The following is a 15,358-nucleotide window of genomic DNA, read 5'->3' as shown; positions in this document are numbered from 1 at the left end:
TACATACTTGTTGCTTTCTGTGGGGGTGGGTCCGAGGTCTTGTGTATTTCAATTTAATAATAGTTCCTCAGTTTGTAATAATTGAATAAAATAAAAAAATTAAGATGTTGACTTAGTTTGATGATTTATCAAGTATACTTTATACCATTCAGACAAATAAAATAAATTATGTTCGTTAGTGTCTTAGTATTTGAAGAAACATTTCAATGCTTGAGAAACTGTCTCAGCAAGGATTTTTTATTTTGTAAAAAAAAGAAGTCTGGTCCAGCACATATTTTGAGCTAGAACCCTACAGTCTTACGTCCCCTGAACCCCAGCCCCCCCCCCCCCCCCCAAGAAAAAGAAAAATATTTAGCCCCAATTCTTTTCATGAAAAAAGTGCCGCATCCTCCCTTTAAGAAAGTAATTCACACAGACATTGCCATTTTACCTTCTGGCAAAGACGTCCCTCACAGAAACGAGACGGTATTTTCTCTTGAGTGTGCCACGTGGTAACAGAACGTTTCCCCACTTGTCAGATCACCCATACTCATATCTGCAAGACATCATAATTAAGATAGCATTAGAATTGTAAATGAGTCCTAATGTTCAACTCCAGCCAAATCAACTCTCCTCTTGATGCATTATTCACATTTATTAGTTTATAGTTTGGGGGTATGATACAGATATACATGTACATACACTGTGCCGTGCTGTAGCATTCATATTGGTACTCAAACTACATTACTATTTGAGTACCATTTTCATGATACTCAAACTCAGCTATGCTATGATACTTGGTACTCAAACTACAGTACTATTTGAGTACCATTTTCATGATACCCAAACTCAGCTATGTTGTGATGTAGTACTCAAACTTGGTACTCAAACTACAGTACTATTTGAGTACCATTTTCATGATACTCAAACTCAGCTATGCTGTGATACTTGGTACTCAAACTACAGTACTATTTGAGTACCGTTTTCATGATACTCAAACTCAGCTATGTTGTGATGTAGTACTCATACTTGGTACTCAAACAACAGTGCGACTCAAGTACCATTTTTTGAACAAAAACCCATTTTCTGATGCAAATGACTGGGAAAACTGGTGAGGAAAGAAGAAAAGAAAACACTTCCAAGCTAAAACGATCAAAACGTTGCAAAAATCTGAACTGTACGAGAGATTACCAGGTCAACAAACTGACAGTTCCCTGGACATTATGTGAGCACAAACAAGCACAAACTGACACAGCCAATGCAAATATAGAGCATAATTTCTGTAGAATTCTTCAGTGAAAAAGAACTGACAAAAGGCAACGTTTTTTCAGAATCGGAAGCAGCCAATATTATCTCAGCATTTGCGAGGCCTTTGTTTGTGCTTCTGTGATATAATTTGATCAGGGCAAGAAGTGGATGTCTCTGTGTTTTGAAAGGGCACAGACTAATTCAATTTGGGGCTAGAGCGATGCCTGAATAGATTAACTACAAAGTTATTGCGCGGCTGTGTTATATAATTGGTTTTCTTTTCATCAGATTGAGATGAAATTCATTAGCAGTTCCTAAGGAGTTTCTAAGCAGCACATCGAGTGGACTTCAATTATAAAGCCTCATGTATCAGAATCTTGGTATGGGAAAAAGTTGGGGGGGGGGGGGAGGATGAATGCTGCTGTTGTATAGGTACCGAGGCCGGTCTCCAGACCCTATTTGTCAACGTCTTGATTTTGATGATCTAGTCTGGGTCTGAGTCTCTGAGCAAAGGTCTTGAAAGGTCTAACGCCAAGGCCTTTCAAGACTGTTATTTATAGAAATAGGAAAAGGAAAAGCATTTTTTAGAAATAGGGAAAGGATTATTTTTTTATTTTTTTTAATAGATAAATTAATTGAATTGAATTGAATCCCAAGGTCACCAGGTGAAATGTGTTGTGTTTCACACAGATATGACTGGTGCCCTTCCGTGTTTTATCAATTTAGAAAATGACTCAGGTGTCATTTACTGCTTCACAAAGTTATGCAGTGTTTATAGCAAAGTATAGTAGTGAACTCGAGGTCTGCTTTGCATTTGAGTGAAACAAATCATGAAAGATGATTTGATTGATGAATGATAATAGTTGATACTAATTAATTACCTGGATTAATACCAATGACATGAGGTAAGGGTTGTTTAACACTCAGCTGATAGGATGAACAGGTCCCCGCATTACCTTTCACATTCAATCTCCAGACAGAAGGCTGGTAACTAGACACAGATCAAAATTAAGTATAATTTGCATCTCATTAATAATGCATGAGTGTATGGTCTTTGACAAAAAGAGTCAGCTTCATACAGTTGACTAATTACATCTAATTTCCATATCTGAATATGTCTACAAAAAAGTTAGAATTTGAACCAGAAATTGTAAATCTTTTAGGCTTTATTCAAAGGAGTGTAAACAGTAGTGCTAAGATTAGAAACATATTTAAGTGGTTTATTTTTTGTGACTTTGGTGACTAGTTTCACAGGTTTGTTATTTCAAGCTGTGCTGCCGTCGATTTCACAAAACTTGTCCTACCTTAAGATTAATCTTAGGACTTAGGACGAGTCTCAACCCTGCACTGTAGCATGCAGACCTTAAGATTAATCCTAAGTTAGGACGAGTTACTCGTCCTAACTCATTGTGAAATCGACCCCAGGGTCACAAATAATGTGGGTACTGGTCTTTCACCATCGCCAATGTTGTCCATTGTTAATTGGGGGAATTGGCAGTAAAATGTGGTAAAAATGCACAAATGTATATGCCAGACATTGATAAACCCAACAGGAGAAATGGATTGCGTTGCACTGATATTGTACCTTTCTGCTAAGCAACAGTGAAATGAAATGAAATGAAACAGTTAGTATACCAGATACTACATGATATATCAAATAGTATTCTACCTGTAATCTACCTTATTTCTACTTAGTAGACTTAGATTTCTATTTTTTTTTATTGGCCGCAGCGTGACGGTAAAAAAAGAGTGCAGAGTTTTCAACAACAGATCTTCATTTTGTGTCAACGAGGAACTTTAACACCATAGTAATTAATTATTGAATTTGGTGTCTTTTTCCAACGATAGCGTCCAAACTATTAAAAGGGTCAAGCAAGGTCAAACTTTACCATGTATACAATATTGCCTGCTATGAATACCACTGTGGTGCAGTTTGCCCTTCTGAGTTCGGTGATTAATGATGCATGGGTATACATTGGCATTCTTGAGCGTTCCCAGAAACACAACTGATTACAATGGAGGGGGGGGGGGGGGGGGGGGGGGGGGGAGATGATGAAACAGTAATGAGAACTCTAACCTTGTATAGAGTGGCTGTAGAATGGTGGCCTCTACAGGTTGGCTGAACGTGTGGCAATCATCCTCAGGATGTGACTGGTAATATATTAAGGCAGACCTAATTGGGGTAGAGGGATGAAATGTTAAACCATGGATGTAGAAAATGCTCAAACCAAGAAAAAAAGAAATGTAATGGTAACTCTACAGTTTACACCCAAATGTTTGGACCCAGATAAGACTGGTATGGCTTGCCTCAGTCTAAGAGTGTTTGTAGATGGTTAGGAGCCCTAACCCCCAGTGTCTTTGGCTATAGACCCTCCCACATCCTTCAATACACTCCCCTCTATGGTAACTCCATCACCCAAATGTTTGGACTCAAATAAGATTGGTATGGCTGGCCTCAGTCTAAGAGTGTTTGTAGATGGCTATGAGCCCTAACCCCCCCCCCCCCCCCCCCCCCACTGTTATTGGCTAGAGACCCTACTGTATCCTTCAAAATACTGCAGTCCATGGTAACACACACCACAAAGATGCCAGGCGTCATGTGGATTGATTGGAAACATATCAGCAAATCCATCAAGTTCAAGCAGAACCATTTAATGGATTTTGGAGGAATTGGGGCAGACTGTAGAGTTAAGTGGTCTTTTTGAGGACACTATAATGGCTACTGTGTCTTCTTAGAAATGAAAAGTAAAATATTCATTGTCAATAAAGGTTCATCAAAACAATCAGAAGCCCCAAGCAATTGTGATTTTGCTGCTTTAGTATCCATGCCGATACACCTGTACACAGCTTCAGTCTCTTCCTCTGAACAGGTGGCAATGACAATCAATCAATCAATGGCAAGAAAGGTCACTTTGTTTGATATACACAAACAAAATCAGCAATCATTGTTAATTGACAAAATGAAACACCTGCTCCCCCACCCCAACTATACTCAGAGACAAAATAATAGCATTTGTAATTATTAAACAAAGATATTCACAAAATGCTGTTTCGTTGCGAAATGTTCACAGGTTGACGTTTTGTTTCTTGACAACTACAACATAGAAAGGATACCTAAGAAGGCAATGATGATCTTTCCCTTAAAAAAACTCAGAATATCCCTAAGCAACAGCCACAAACAGCTACAGCTTAATGCTCTTCATCCACCCTCCATCCAAAATACTTAACAACCCCGGAGCGCTGCGTGTCTTGCTCACCTGACGAGTGACCTACGATGCTCAGGGGGTAGCTTTAACGAGGTGACAGAAACCACAGCTACCTCCAGGACATTGTGAAGAGCTCTGAGACGTAACACCTGCTCAACGATGTCACAGGACTCGGACGTCTTGATGTACCATTGAAGCTGGTTTAAGGTCGTCAGCTCACTAGCTAAAAAGAAAAGAATGTGTAGAACTCCTTATTTGAGATTTGAATGGATACTTCAGTAAAACCACTTATTAGGCCTATGGTGCATTAATGCATGAATTGCACCCTCCCACGGTCTGACCATTGCATATCATCTAACATGGTTTTGAATGATTAAGTAAACTATGGTGAATGCATCTATACATGTACACAGTCAACCCTCCTACTGTCTCACCGTTTCATATCATCCATTGTTATTGAATAATAGATTGGCCCCAGGTGCATGACCTCACCACGAGAGGGTGAGTGATCGTTTGATTAGCTCTTGTCAGGGACTCACCCGAGTGAGCACAGTGGGGTCGACACAGGGCAAGCTAATCGAACGCACCCTAAACTTATCCGCTGGTTGTTCTGGACTAAGTTGACACAGTCCCTTAAGGCAGCGGCCACTGCACATATAAAGATTGAAATAGCCTCCAACATCTAAAACTGAATATTTGATCTTCTTGTTTCCTATTCACCATCATTGGTGCTTGAGCTGTTGGGATTAATACAAAACAAATGAGCAGTTTCCAATGGCTTTTTTGTGAATTAAGACTTACCGATGAAGAAGTTTGTGTAATCCCTTCTGAGTTTGTCCAGACCGATCTCAACAAGCATGGTGAGATTGTCGACGCCCTCAATGTTGATCTTATTCATCTCCTGCTGGTAGGACGCTCTGATCATCTTGGCCAATGTGCTCTGATTATCTCCATGAACCTGCAAATAGAAAACAAGTCAGATTAGAGATGTGTTGTGGCTGAGCTGTCAAGAGCACTGGACTCAAGGACTATTGTTTCTGATCAGCAGAATGGGGGTTCAAGTGTTGTGGCACCTGGGTCTTTAAGCAAGACACTGAAACATAATTGATTCTTCCTTTGAATGGGACATTCAGCCATATGTCCCATGAACTAGGATTGATAGTGCACTCACAAGAACCCAGAACACATGTCGTGGAAGAGTAGCGGGTTAATCCTGGTGTTTCTTTTTCACATAGCAAGCACCCTTGTTTACAGGTTTCCTCAGGCTTGTGAGCTACAGTGATTGAGTTCGCTTATGAGACATCCCTGGTGTCATTTTCAGAAATAGTAAAGAACTCTTACAATTGGTTGAAGTTCCCCCTTTCTCAGTTCACTAAAGACCAATGAGAAGGCTCTGATGAAGTCATCATAACAGGTTGCTGTCGACCACAGGGTCGTCCACAGGGATTCTGAGAAGTAGAGATCTTGTCGCTCCGGGATGATGTAGCAGCGAAGGAGCGAGTCTAAATCGGTTTCACCATCCTGGATTGAAGTCTGCGGCTGAGTGTCATGAGAAAAACACAAATTGGGTTAGCCTGAGGGATTCAACATTTCTTGTCATTTCTGACAGGCACTGGCTGCTACATATTTTAGAAATTTTAATTTCGTTTGTGTAACTTTAATTGTTCTTCAAGTGTTTTTATTGTAAAATTTGTAATGGATGTTTTAAAGGGTCTATGTACTTTTTCCTAACACAAAACACAATGTCCACAGATTTACATTAAACTTACACAGTTTGAAGATTATGATAGTAGAAAGCTTCCGTTGAAATTTTACTAACTATGAGGTGCTGTATTTTTTTCAGAAATAAGTAAAACAAATAATTTTCGTCTCAGTTTTAGCATGGTTTTGGTATAATATTATAACTGGTTAATGGGACTTTACATGCTAAAATAGTTTTCGTCTTCCTAGGGATGTACCAGAACCTAAACGAAAGGACGTACGGAAACCTAAAAACTTCGTCCATGAGTGTGCAGTAGGCCGCATCTGATAAGCCTGTACGTGTCACATGGGTACCTAATTATTCCATTTGGCGTACGCCCAGTTCTGAATAATGAGCAATGAACAGTGCACTGGATAATAGAATTCACTCGCAGAACTATACATACCGCCCATTTGGGTAAATGGGGGGGGGGGGGTGGGGGCTACACTGTGTGGTTTTCTTTCTAAATAATAGCCTAATCCCGGTGGTATAGACGCATTTACAAATGGCGAAGGGAAATATTGTTTCCCCCTCTTTAGCCATGTATCTTCGTTTCGTGCATGTGACCTCTTAATAGTGACTATTGTTTTGTTTTCTCGGGGAAGTAATGTTTAAATTTTAACTTCAAATATTCAATTTCTAGGAGATTTTACAGCCGAGTTTTGCTTCTAAAACAGCCCTTGACTCCCCTGAGAAAATCGGAATGTGCATTCAGCTCCTTAGATACTTGAGTGGGGGTTGGGTGTATGTGGGGTGTACATTTACTCGAGGGACACACATGAAGAAATTAATGTTATCAATAAATTAACACAAAACTAAACAATTCAAACAAAGCATAAGAGAGTTCTACCCTAAATAGTTAAAGGTATTTAACACGTTTGGTAATTGTCAAAGACCAGTATTCTCACTTGGTGTATCCCAACATATCCCATTTTATATAGGTAACTTCCGGGAGTACTATTTCAAAGGAATATGCACGGCCGTTTCACACTTACGATCAAACCCAAGGAAATACTTATGGTGTGAAAAGGGCTTGTCTTATGTTTAAAAAGATCGACCAAAGGTTTTCCGGGAATAACTATAGTGCGAAAAAGTTCATGAGATTCCACACTTTACTTAATTCAATTTGGCGGGTTGAACCAACCTCATGTGGTTACACGCGTGCCGAGGCTCTAAGCTGTCCCACTGCACATGACTATCTCTTCTGTCAGGAGGTATGCCCATCCTTTGTGTGCCACAATTGGACATTAGGGCTACAGGTTAATCTGGGCCTGGTCGTTGTGCGCCCTTCAGACCGCCTCTCGGACAATAAAGATTTGCATACGTTCCAGTAATGAGGGGACAGGCAGTGCTGCTGATGCAAGAGTATCGAGTGACCAATCAAAATTCTGGTTACACGCCCGAGCATTTACCATACGTCCTATTTAGGTTTCCGTACGTTCTTTCGTTTACGTTCTGGTACATCCCTACTGAGACCAAATTTATGTGTGACTCATTTCTCAAAAACTACACAACCTCAGTTAGTAATATTTGAAGGGAAGCTTTCCACTATCATTATCTTCAAACCCTTTAAATCTGTGGACATTTTGAAAAAGTACCTGAATCCCTTAATTTGGTGTGAAAACATCATCACTGAGCATGGTGTTAGCAATAGGTGCGTTTGGGTGTTTTTTGGTCATCGGTCAAAGGTTAACATTGTTGCTGACCTTTGGCTCTGGTTTCCTCTGCGGACCTTGCTTCTCTTTCTCTATGAGTCTTGCTACAGCCTCCTCTACTGACTCTTTGGATGACTCTTTCGTGTTCCATTCTAACTCCTCCGTTTTCAACCCTTCTGTAAAACCCTGCAAGTTGAAAATCGATCAAGAAAAAAATGCAAGATTCGCTGTTTTAAAAGCACAACAAACTTGACCGTTCACATCTTAAAAACAAACAGGAGTTGATGAATTTGATCTATCAAAGGTCATGCTAATATTATTTTCATAATAGTCTGTTCGGTGGTTGTTCACTCATGGTGTTTTAGTATTGAAGATGGTTAGGAGCCCTAACCCCCCTAGTGTCTTTGGCTATAGACCCTCCCACATCCTTCAATACACTCCCCTCTATGGTAACTCCATCGCCCAAATGTTTGGACTCAAATAAGATTGGTAAGCCTGGCCTCAGTCTAAGAGTGTTTGTAGATGGTTAGGAGCCCTAACCCCCCAGTGTCTTTGGCTATAGACCCTCCCACATCCTTCAAAATACTCCCCTCTCTGGTAACTCCATCACCCAAATGTTTGGACTCTAATAAGACTGGTATGGCTGGCCTCAGTCTAAGAGTGTTTGTAGATGGTTAGGAGCCCTAACCCCCCAGTGTCTTTGGCTATCGACCCTCCACATCCTTCAAAATACTCCCCTCTCTGGTAACTCCATCGCCCAAATGTTTGGACTCTAATAAGATTGGTATGGCTTGCCTCATTCTAAGAGTGTTTGTAGATGGTTAGGAGCCCTAACCCCCCAGTGTCTTTGGCTATAGACCCTCCCACATCCTTCAATAATACTCCCCTCTTTGGTAACTCCATCGCCCAAATGTTTGGACTTTACTCTGCCTGTTTTGATAAGCAGTCATTAATAATTGTGGCTCCAATACTCTTTCTCACTTAGCCAGACAACTTACAGAACAGATTATTGAGGAATTGTAACCTATAGGTAGGGTATTTTGTCAAGTCTTTTATCAATATTCTGACTTAGTGACTCACCACAAGCGTTGCTAATTCTCTGTACATACTATGAGCAGCACTCCTCATGTCACCGGCCACAGCACACACATGCTTTACACAAAGAAAGAGAACAGAAGAAGAAAAATAGTCAGCTTTAACGTTCAGAGCACAAAAAGTTACCAACCGATGTTTATTTTAGACCAAAGAAAATCATGCTTAGGAGAATCAAATAACCAGTGAGCTAATAATATTGCGAATAGTTCCAACTCATTATTTGCTGAGCAATGAACTTGAACAAGGAGAATAACGTTGTCTAGAGTTAATAGGCTTTGCATCTTGAGGTGGGAACTAACTTATTACTGGGGTAAAAATAATAAATTAGGAGGACGCCCAAAGTGAGATGTCTTCTGGAAGGATTAAACAGCTCAAATTACACCTTAGGCTTGGTTCTGAGGTGGGATTCGAGGGGGCCACAGAGCAGTGGTGTAGCCAGGATGTTTTCATGGGGGTGCTTTTCAGTGGTGTAGCCAGGATGTTTTCATGGGGGTGCTTTTCAGTGGTGTAGCCAGGATGTTTTCATGGGGGTGCTTTTCAGTTGGGGTAAAGGGCAAGGGTCATGTTTCTTATTTTTGAGGGCACTACTGTATAGTAGATTTATCTTCAGGGAGGGCACTACTGTATAGTAGATTTATCCTCAGGGAGGGCACTACTGTATAGTAGATTTATCCTCAGGGAGGGCACTACTGTATAGTAGATTTATCCTCAGGAGGGCACTACTGTATAGTAGATTTATCCTCAGGGAGGGCACTACTGTATAGTAGATTTATCCTCAGGGAGGGCACTACTGTATAGTAGATTTATCCTCAGGAGGGCACTACTGTATAGTAGATTTATCCTCAGGAGGGCACTACTGTATAGTAGATTTATCCTCAGGAGGGCACTACTGTATAGTAGATTTATCCTCAGGGAGGGCACTGGAATGTTGTGGGAGTTAGAGACTTGAGCTAGGCCACTCACCACGTTGCACATTGCGCTATGAGGTCTCTCCAGCATCCCCTTTACATTATCCCAGCTACAGTCCATTGTGACTGATGTATGTGTTTGGCTGGCTACATCTAGCATAGAGACCTCATGATAAGACATTCCTACGATCTCGTACTGGGCAAAGGCTGTAGTGCTCACCTATAAAAACAGGAACAGGTTACCCATTAGTGAATGGCCATTGACTAATGAAAACTAGCATTTACAAAGAAAGACACAGACATGCACATTTCTAATTGTGAAAAAGAAGAAATGGCCGATAACACTTTTGAAAAGAAAAAGAGAAAATCAGCTGATCAGCTGAAAAACTACAAGCCTGGAGACAAGAGCTCAACTTGAGAATAAAATCTCACAAGATGACAGGTCTTGGAGCTCCGATTCTTTGATGAACCAGAGTAAAGTAAAGATTAGATCAATACTTACACTCTCCTTGTTTGCAAGACTACCACTCTGTTGTATAACCTGATCCACAGTTAGAAGACTTGACTTGGATGTGACTGGACCTAAAACAGATCATTGCAGAAACGTTAAGATTAAGTCTTGGTTTCAACCAGTTTGCTTTTTTTCGGGGTGTGCCAGTCAAAAGACATTCAACCTGTAAATGCCATATACCAGTAGTCAGGGATCACACATTGTTTTCAATACAACCCAAATTTCAACCCAAACTTCAACCCCCAATTTCTATAATTCCACCGAAACCAATCTTCCTCTTACCAAAACATGACACGGTAGTCACTGACACACCTGGTGACCTTTGACCTCGATGGTCACCTGACCCTGCCTTTACAGAGGAGCATCCCATCACAGCGATGTTCTCGTTGTCTTTCCCGTCACAGATAACCAGCATGTCCGGAACTGTAAACTCTGTGCTTTTGTCCAACGTCAGTGAACGGTTTGAATTTGTACACAGATTGTGAATGGATAGAAGATACCTGCATTCAAGGAAAAGAACCCAAAAAAACTCTCTGCACTATTCCAATTAAATATAAATCTGTTTGTTTTTACTCTACTGTAAAACATTTCACCTCATATTGCTCACAATCCAGGGAAAGACAGCAGGCTTAGCCTGGAATTACAATCCAGGGAAAGACAGCAGGCTTAGCCTGGAATTACACATAGGTCAATTAGGCCATAACTTCAAGATGTTCCAATGGAAGTGCTATTTGCAAAACGAGACAGGCCTCTCAAAGATGAAAGTCCAGTGGTAGGTTTCACAAAACTCTTCTTAACTTACAATGCATCTTAGGATTTATGATGCCTATATACATCATAACTTAAGATGGGACACATCGCATCGCTTCGTGAAATAAACCCCAGGCCTAAGACAGGCCAAGAATGACATGCAGGCCCCTGAGGCCAGGGCCTCCATTGCTCTGGTCTTGGCCTTTGTCTTGGTATCCGATCAAAATTTTACCATTGACTTTAAGATTTTCCACAGGAATTTTTCCAAAATGGTCTTGCCCTTTCGAAGATGGAATTCCAAGCCTGTTGAGACAGTCCAGTATGAGCCAGAATAACTCCAGTTTACCTGGCTTCGTCAACGGACACCGGATCACGTAATGAGCTGTCCTCCCCTTCATTCCTAATGGAATCACCCAAAGTTCCCTCCGTCTCCTCCATCGATTCATTGTTAAGACTGATGTCTTCTTTCTCAAGATGCTTTGATTCAAGAAAAAAAAATACAGTTCATTGGAAGACAAAACTGTCACTTTAATTTGTATTAACACCTTTTAAGGTTTTAAAAGAAAATGCTGACTGCAAAATGCTTTGACCAACCAGCCAATGTGGAAAAAAACTTCCATGGTCCAATGGAGAAACAGAAGTTGCAATGCTATCGTTTCTGGGAGTAGCTTTGTGCCAAAGATTGCAAATTTGTATTGAAAAAAAAGTGGGCACGAGGGCAACTGCCTTTGAGGCACCGGGAGCAATTTTTGTTGCCCATATGAAATTCAAGACGGTATACCCCACGTTACTCCGTGTGAAATACAAAGACATATTTTCAAGTATGGCAAACTTTAATTGAATATAAACAATGTGAAACTATTAACAACAGAAACTACACAAACCTTGAGTAAGTCTTCTTTTTCAACCAGAATTACTTTACTGTTCTTCGCAGGTCGTTGATTCCATTCTAACATAAGCTCACTCACTTCTTTCGATGAGTAATCAGTTAGACAAAACTTAAAGTCTTTGAAGACGGCGCTTGTCTTCTTCCCATTGTTGACGCTAGTATTTTGACTTTCTGATGACAATAATCTAAACAGTCGAAACAAACTATTTTAATAAATATTAATCTATAAATATACCAATCATTACAACAAAAATAAATTGATGAATAAAGTATGCCAAAGACACAAGGTCAAGGATGCAAAACAAACCAAAAGAACCTTCCTCACATCTCACCCGATCTTTCCCCCTATAAAAAGATCAGATCAGATTGATCTGTGTATGGCCATGTAGGAATGATCCTTCCTTCATGGTTGGTACGGTATAGTTGCAATATTCGTTGTTTAATACGAAATACAGTGTCTGCTGAGTGTAATCGGCCGGCCGTTTATCAATCACGATTCAGGGTTATTGAATATTATAATTGTATTGGAAAGGAATGGTTTTTATTATTTAATTACACTGTGTGACTAGCCTTGCTCAAGGCAGTCGCATTATTCGCTCCCAAAAAGACGCCGCTGTAAACCCACCCCTATACCCTGTGCGTGGTGCTTGTGATCACACCGCATGACCCACCCGTATACACACTGTCACATCGTACGACTACTGTGCCCACAAGTCATCCGCACTCGTACCACTACCCGCATGCGGAGGCCGTCAGGCCGACAGCCTTGTCGGGTCTGTAACTTCCGGGTTAAATGTGTTTCATGAAAAATGTCCATTAATGGAAAAAAAGGGGGGGGGGCTCTCGGATATGCTAGTACATGTATGCAGTCCATGAATATGTATATCTTTCGTCAGACCTATCAGACACAACAGGATATGAGGCAAATGAATTATTCATTTTGACGTCCAATCACGCACTTCCCTTATCACGACCTTTGGACCCTATCATGCTCACTGAGCGTCCGTGCTGGTGGTGTGTGATGTAAACATGTCTCGTCTTTTGCGGGAACTCTTCACTTATTATAGTAATGAGGTCAGTGGCTTCAACACAGACCCTACAAAGCTGTCGGCCTGACGGCCGACGCATGCGGATAGTGTACGGGGGCATCGTGTCGTGCGATGTTACGCACAGTGAATACGGGTGGGTTTTTATCAACGGCGGTCTTTTTTCGGACTGAATAAATCGACTGCCTTGAGCAAGGCTACAGTGTGACTGACACTGACATTAATGACAAGTGGAAAAGTTTCCGTATGGCACCACCACTTTTTCATTCCACATTATACCTCACATTCACAATCAATCCCTTTTTGTAAAAATGAAGGAAAAAGTGGTGGCGCCATACAAAAAGTTATCCACTCACTGTCACAGTTAGCCCCACTTGTGTGGCCAAGGATCATCATGGATTCAGCCATCCTTGGCCACACAAGTGGGGCTATGTCACAGCATGGAGGTAGAATCCTCCATGGTCACAGTGTGAGTGTCAGGAAACATGGACCTGAAAGTGAAATAGCCCATCCAGCAACATGGTGTGTCGTAGGAGGTCCTGTTTTCGAGGTGTCCCTAAAATCGTGGCAAATCTTTTACCTCTCTGTGCGCGATGTAAACAGTCCCTAGATACAAATTGTGTGGTTTTATTTGCCAAGCAAAGAGTCTCCTCTCCCTTGACCAAAACTTAGAAACACGTAAGGCTCCACTGGATATTTGCACTTGTAAATGCAAAAAGTTTGGTATTTTAGGCATTTCTACAAGGTACAAAAATATGTCATAATGTTGAGGCCATATACAAATATTTGCCCACCGAAAAAGTTTCATCAAACTATATTTCAATTTACAAATCATGATGATCAAACCATGTGACTGAATATTTTGCTGAGCATTCTGGAAAAAAAGTACAGAGGCTTAAAGAAGCCATGTGCCTTATATCATTTTCTAATATTTTTGGAGATTTATTTTTTTAACCCTCCGATCAATATTATTATTAATATTAAAATTTAAACGATCAGCTTGTTGATTCAATTATCACTGTTTATTTATACGCTTTATTATAAATTTTTTAAGAGAAAAAAAATGGGGGAAAATAAATAAAAATCAGATTTGAAAGCCAATGATTATTCACACTTTTTTTTTAATTATTTATTTTTGTTATTTTTTGCAAATTACCATGGTAATTTTAAAATTTCATAAAAAAATATTTTGAATAAAACGAAGACAACTGCTGGCTATAGAGTAATACACAGAGTCTCAAAGAACAATTGTAGTCACTGTAGATGTTTCTTCCATGTATGGCTTCACCGGGAAACTATGCTTTCTTGTTTGCCATGAAAACAGGAAAAACTCAAGACAAAACAAATGGGGCCAGTTGAAGTCATCGAAGATCGGTGTGTAGTGTGAACATTTCAATCATCAATGTCCATCAAGTTTTAATATATGTTTGCATACTTCATATTAACAAAAAAAGGTAATTAGGGCATCGGTTGATATAAGGCATCATTATTTTTTCACAATTCTAAGAAAAAGGCATAATAATAGCGTGAAAACTGGTATTGGTAAGGGGGAGGATATATGATCCATCACATTCACAGCAGAGTATGGCATATGATGGACGGATGAGATGAAGACAAATCTGTCTCTGTGAGGAGAGTGCATGCAATGCAGTGCTATAAAAACAACTGCACTTCGTTGTTGACAAAAGTCAGTAATTACTCTATTTTTATACTAATTTATATTATGAATGATATATCTATCTAGCTAGTCCTAGCATCCCATGGTCCTTATATATAGTAGAGTAGTAAGTAGGTAGTGAGAGACAACAAGTCAATTTTCATTCAATTCACTTACTCTTTTATGGTAGCCAAGAACTCGTTGATATCTGCCGTGAAGTTCTTCATGTTGAACGATGTGAAATAAAACAATCATCTAACCATGAACTAACTATAAAGCAGACGAAGACAACCCACCAAGAACTGACACATAACAAAAAATGTCAACATAATTTTCATGCAAACTTACCGCCTGGATATTTTTCCCCGTCTATTACCAACCGTGTCTCCATGAAACCTCTCGTTGATTCGTGCACAAAGTTGTGGTTACTCGAACTCGAACTCACAACAGATCTTCGTATGCATTGATGTAGGTGTGGGGACGGTTATGGTTCTATTACTTTAAACTAGTACAGTCGCTCCTGCTGTAACCTTAAAGAGCTTTTCAACAGAAGGACCTACAACGTTGAACTGATCCGTAGCAAAGGACTGAAGCAAGTTTAACCCACATTTCCGAGCCCCATCACAGAGAGCATAGTCGCTTGCGAATAAAAATGTAGTTCTTATTGCGATAA

General features: G+C 40.2%; 1 protein-coding gene across 1 annotated transcript; it reads right to left on the bottom strand.

Moving 5' to 3' along the window:
- Nucleotides 1–332: 332 nt before the first annotated feature.
- LOC117288625 (protein zwilch homolog) lies at nt 333–15,041 on the bottom strand. Its single transcript, XM_033769547.1, has 14 exons — nt 14,863–15,041; nt 11,978–12,167; nt 11,440–11,570; nt 10,626–10,843; nt 10,335–10,414; nt 9,888–10,052; nt 8,910–8,981; nt 7,881–8,015; nt 5,775–5,972; nt 5,235–5,391; nt 4,485–4,656; nt 3,305–3,400; nt 2,109–2,218; nt 333–535 (listed from the first exon to the last, which is right to left on the bottom strand). The coding sequence occupies exons 1-14, from the start codon at nt 14,910–14,912 to the stop codon at nt 450–452; spliced, it is 1,860 nt and encodes a 619-aa protein (XP_033625438.1). The 5' UTR covers nt 14,913–15,041; the 3' UTR covers nt 333–449.
- Nucleotides 15,042–15,358: the final 317 nt, after the last annotated feature.

The sequence above is a fragment of the Asterias rubens genome, chromosome 3 (genome assembly GCF_902459465.1).
Source record: "Asterias rubens chromosome 3, eAstRub1.3, whole genome shotgun sequence".
In the NCBI taxonomy this organism is placed as follows: Eukaryota; Metazoa; Echinodermata; class Asteroidea; order Forcipulatida; family Asteriidae; genus Asterias; species Asterias rubens.
The sequence above is the reverse complement of the archived record's forward strand: the minus strand, read 5'-3'. Positions and strand labels throughout refer to the sequence as shown.

Bases quoted from the DNA above. Each gene is read 5' to 3' on its own strand.
- LOC117288625 (XM_033769547.1), bottom strand. From the start codon at position 14,912: ATGAAGAACTTCACGGCAGATATCAACGAGTTCTTGGCTACCATAAAA. The intron at 8,982-9,887 runs GTGAGTGGCCTA...CTTTGTGTAAAG, and splicing joins ATAGCGCAATGTGCAACGTG to CATGTGTGTGCTGTGGCCGG. The intron at 3,401-4,484 runs GTGAGCAAGACA...TACCCCAATTAG, and splicing joins CATCGTAGGTCACTCGTCAG to GTCTGCCTTAATATATTACC.